General features: G+C 40.4%; 1 protein-coding gene across 14 annotated transcripts in view; it reads left to right on the forward strand.

Moving 5' to 3' along the window:
• Positions 1-658, forward strand: part of LOC111647379 (protein NLRC3-like) — a 99,936-nt gene that overhangs the window by 86,158 nt on the left and 13,120 nt on the right. For 2 of the 14 annotated variants that reach the window (XM_087171359.1, XM_087171363.1), the window contains exon 2: positions 378-551. The exons of the other annotated variants lie outside the window; for them this stretch is intronic. In XM_087171359.1, coding sequence (XP_087027485.1) covers positions 378-551 — 174 coding nt within the window. The remainder of the gene's footprint in view (positions 1-377; positions 552-658) is intronic. 14 annotated transcript variants of the gene reach the window in all.

Here is a 658-nt window from a genome sequence, read left to right on the forward strand (position 1 = left end):
CTTTAATTGTTCACTGAGTTCAACTCATTAGAAAAATGTTCTGGAGTCAAATTAATAACAGAAAACAGTAAAAATGTTTTTCTAAACACGATGGCTTCACTCTGACTCTGTGGATCAATCACACTCACACTGTGGACATTATGGAACCTAAATGTAAAACCATTTTCCCGCCTTTCGTCTGTAAGATTAAAGTAAAACAAAGACTCACGTTAAACATCTGCAGGTCTGAGAGAGAGAGAGAGCGAATTATTGTTTCATGTCAAACACAATAAGATGAAATGAACCACGAATGTGAAGAGCAGATGTTGATCACATGACGACATGTTTTGTAGGTTGTGTATTTTCATTCTAACATTTTATATTTTCTCTAATCACAGACTTGGTGATTGTCGACTGTCAGAGACTCACTGTGAAGTCGTTGCCTCAGCTCTGAAGTCCAACCCCTCCCACCTGAAACACCTGGACCTGAGGGGAAACGAGCTGCAGGATTCAGGAGTGAAGCTTCTGTCTGCTGGACTGGAGAGTCCAAACTGTAGACTGGAGACTCTGGGGTGAGTTCACTGACTGTTGTAGTTTTGTGAACTGTCAGTTTTTCGTTGGTTCATATATTTTCAGGATTTCTCTGTGAGGATTTTGAAGCAACAAGCTGGTGAAGAGA

This window comes from Seriola lalandi, unplaced genomic scaffold, assembly GCF_002814215.2.
Source record: "Seriola lalandi dorsalis isolate HSWRI2012SDOR001 ecotype SW California unplaced genomic scaffold, Sedor1 jcf7180002054987, whole genome shotgun sequence".
Classification (NCBI taxonomy): domain Eukaryota; kingdom Metazoa; phylum Chordata; class Actinopteri; order Carangiformes; family Carangidae; genus Seriola; species Seriola lalandi.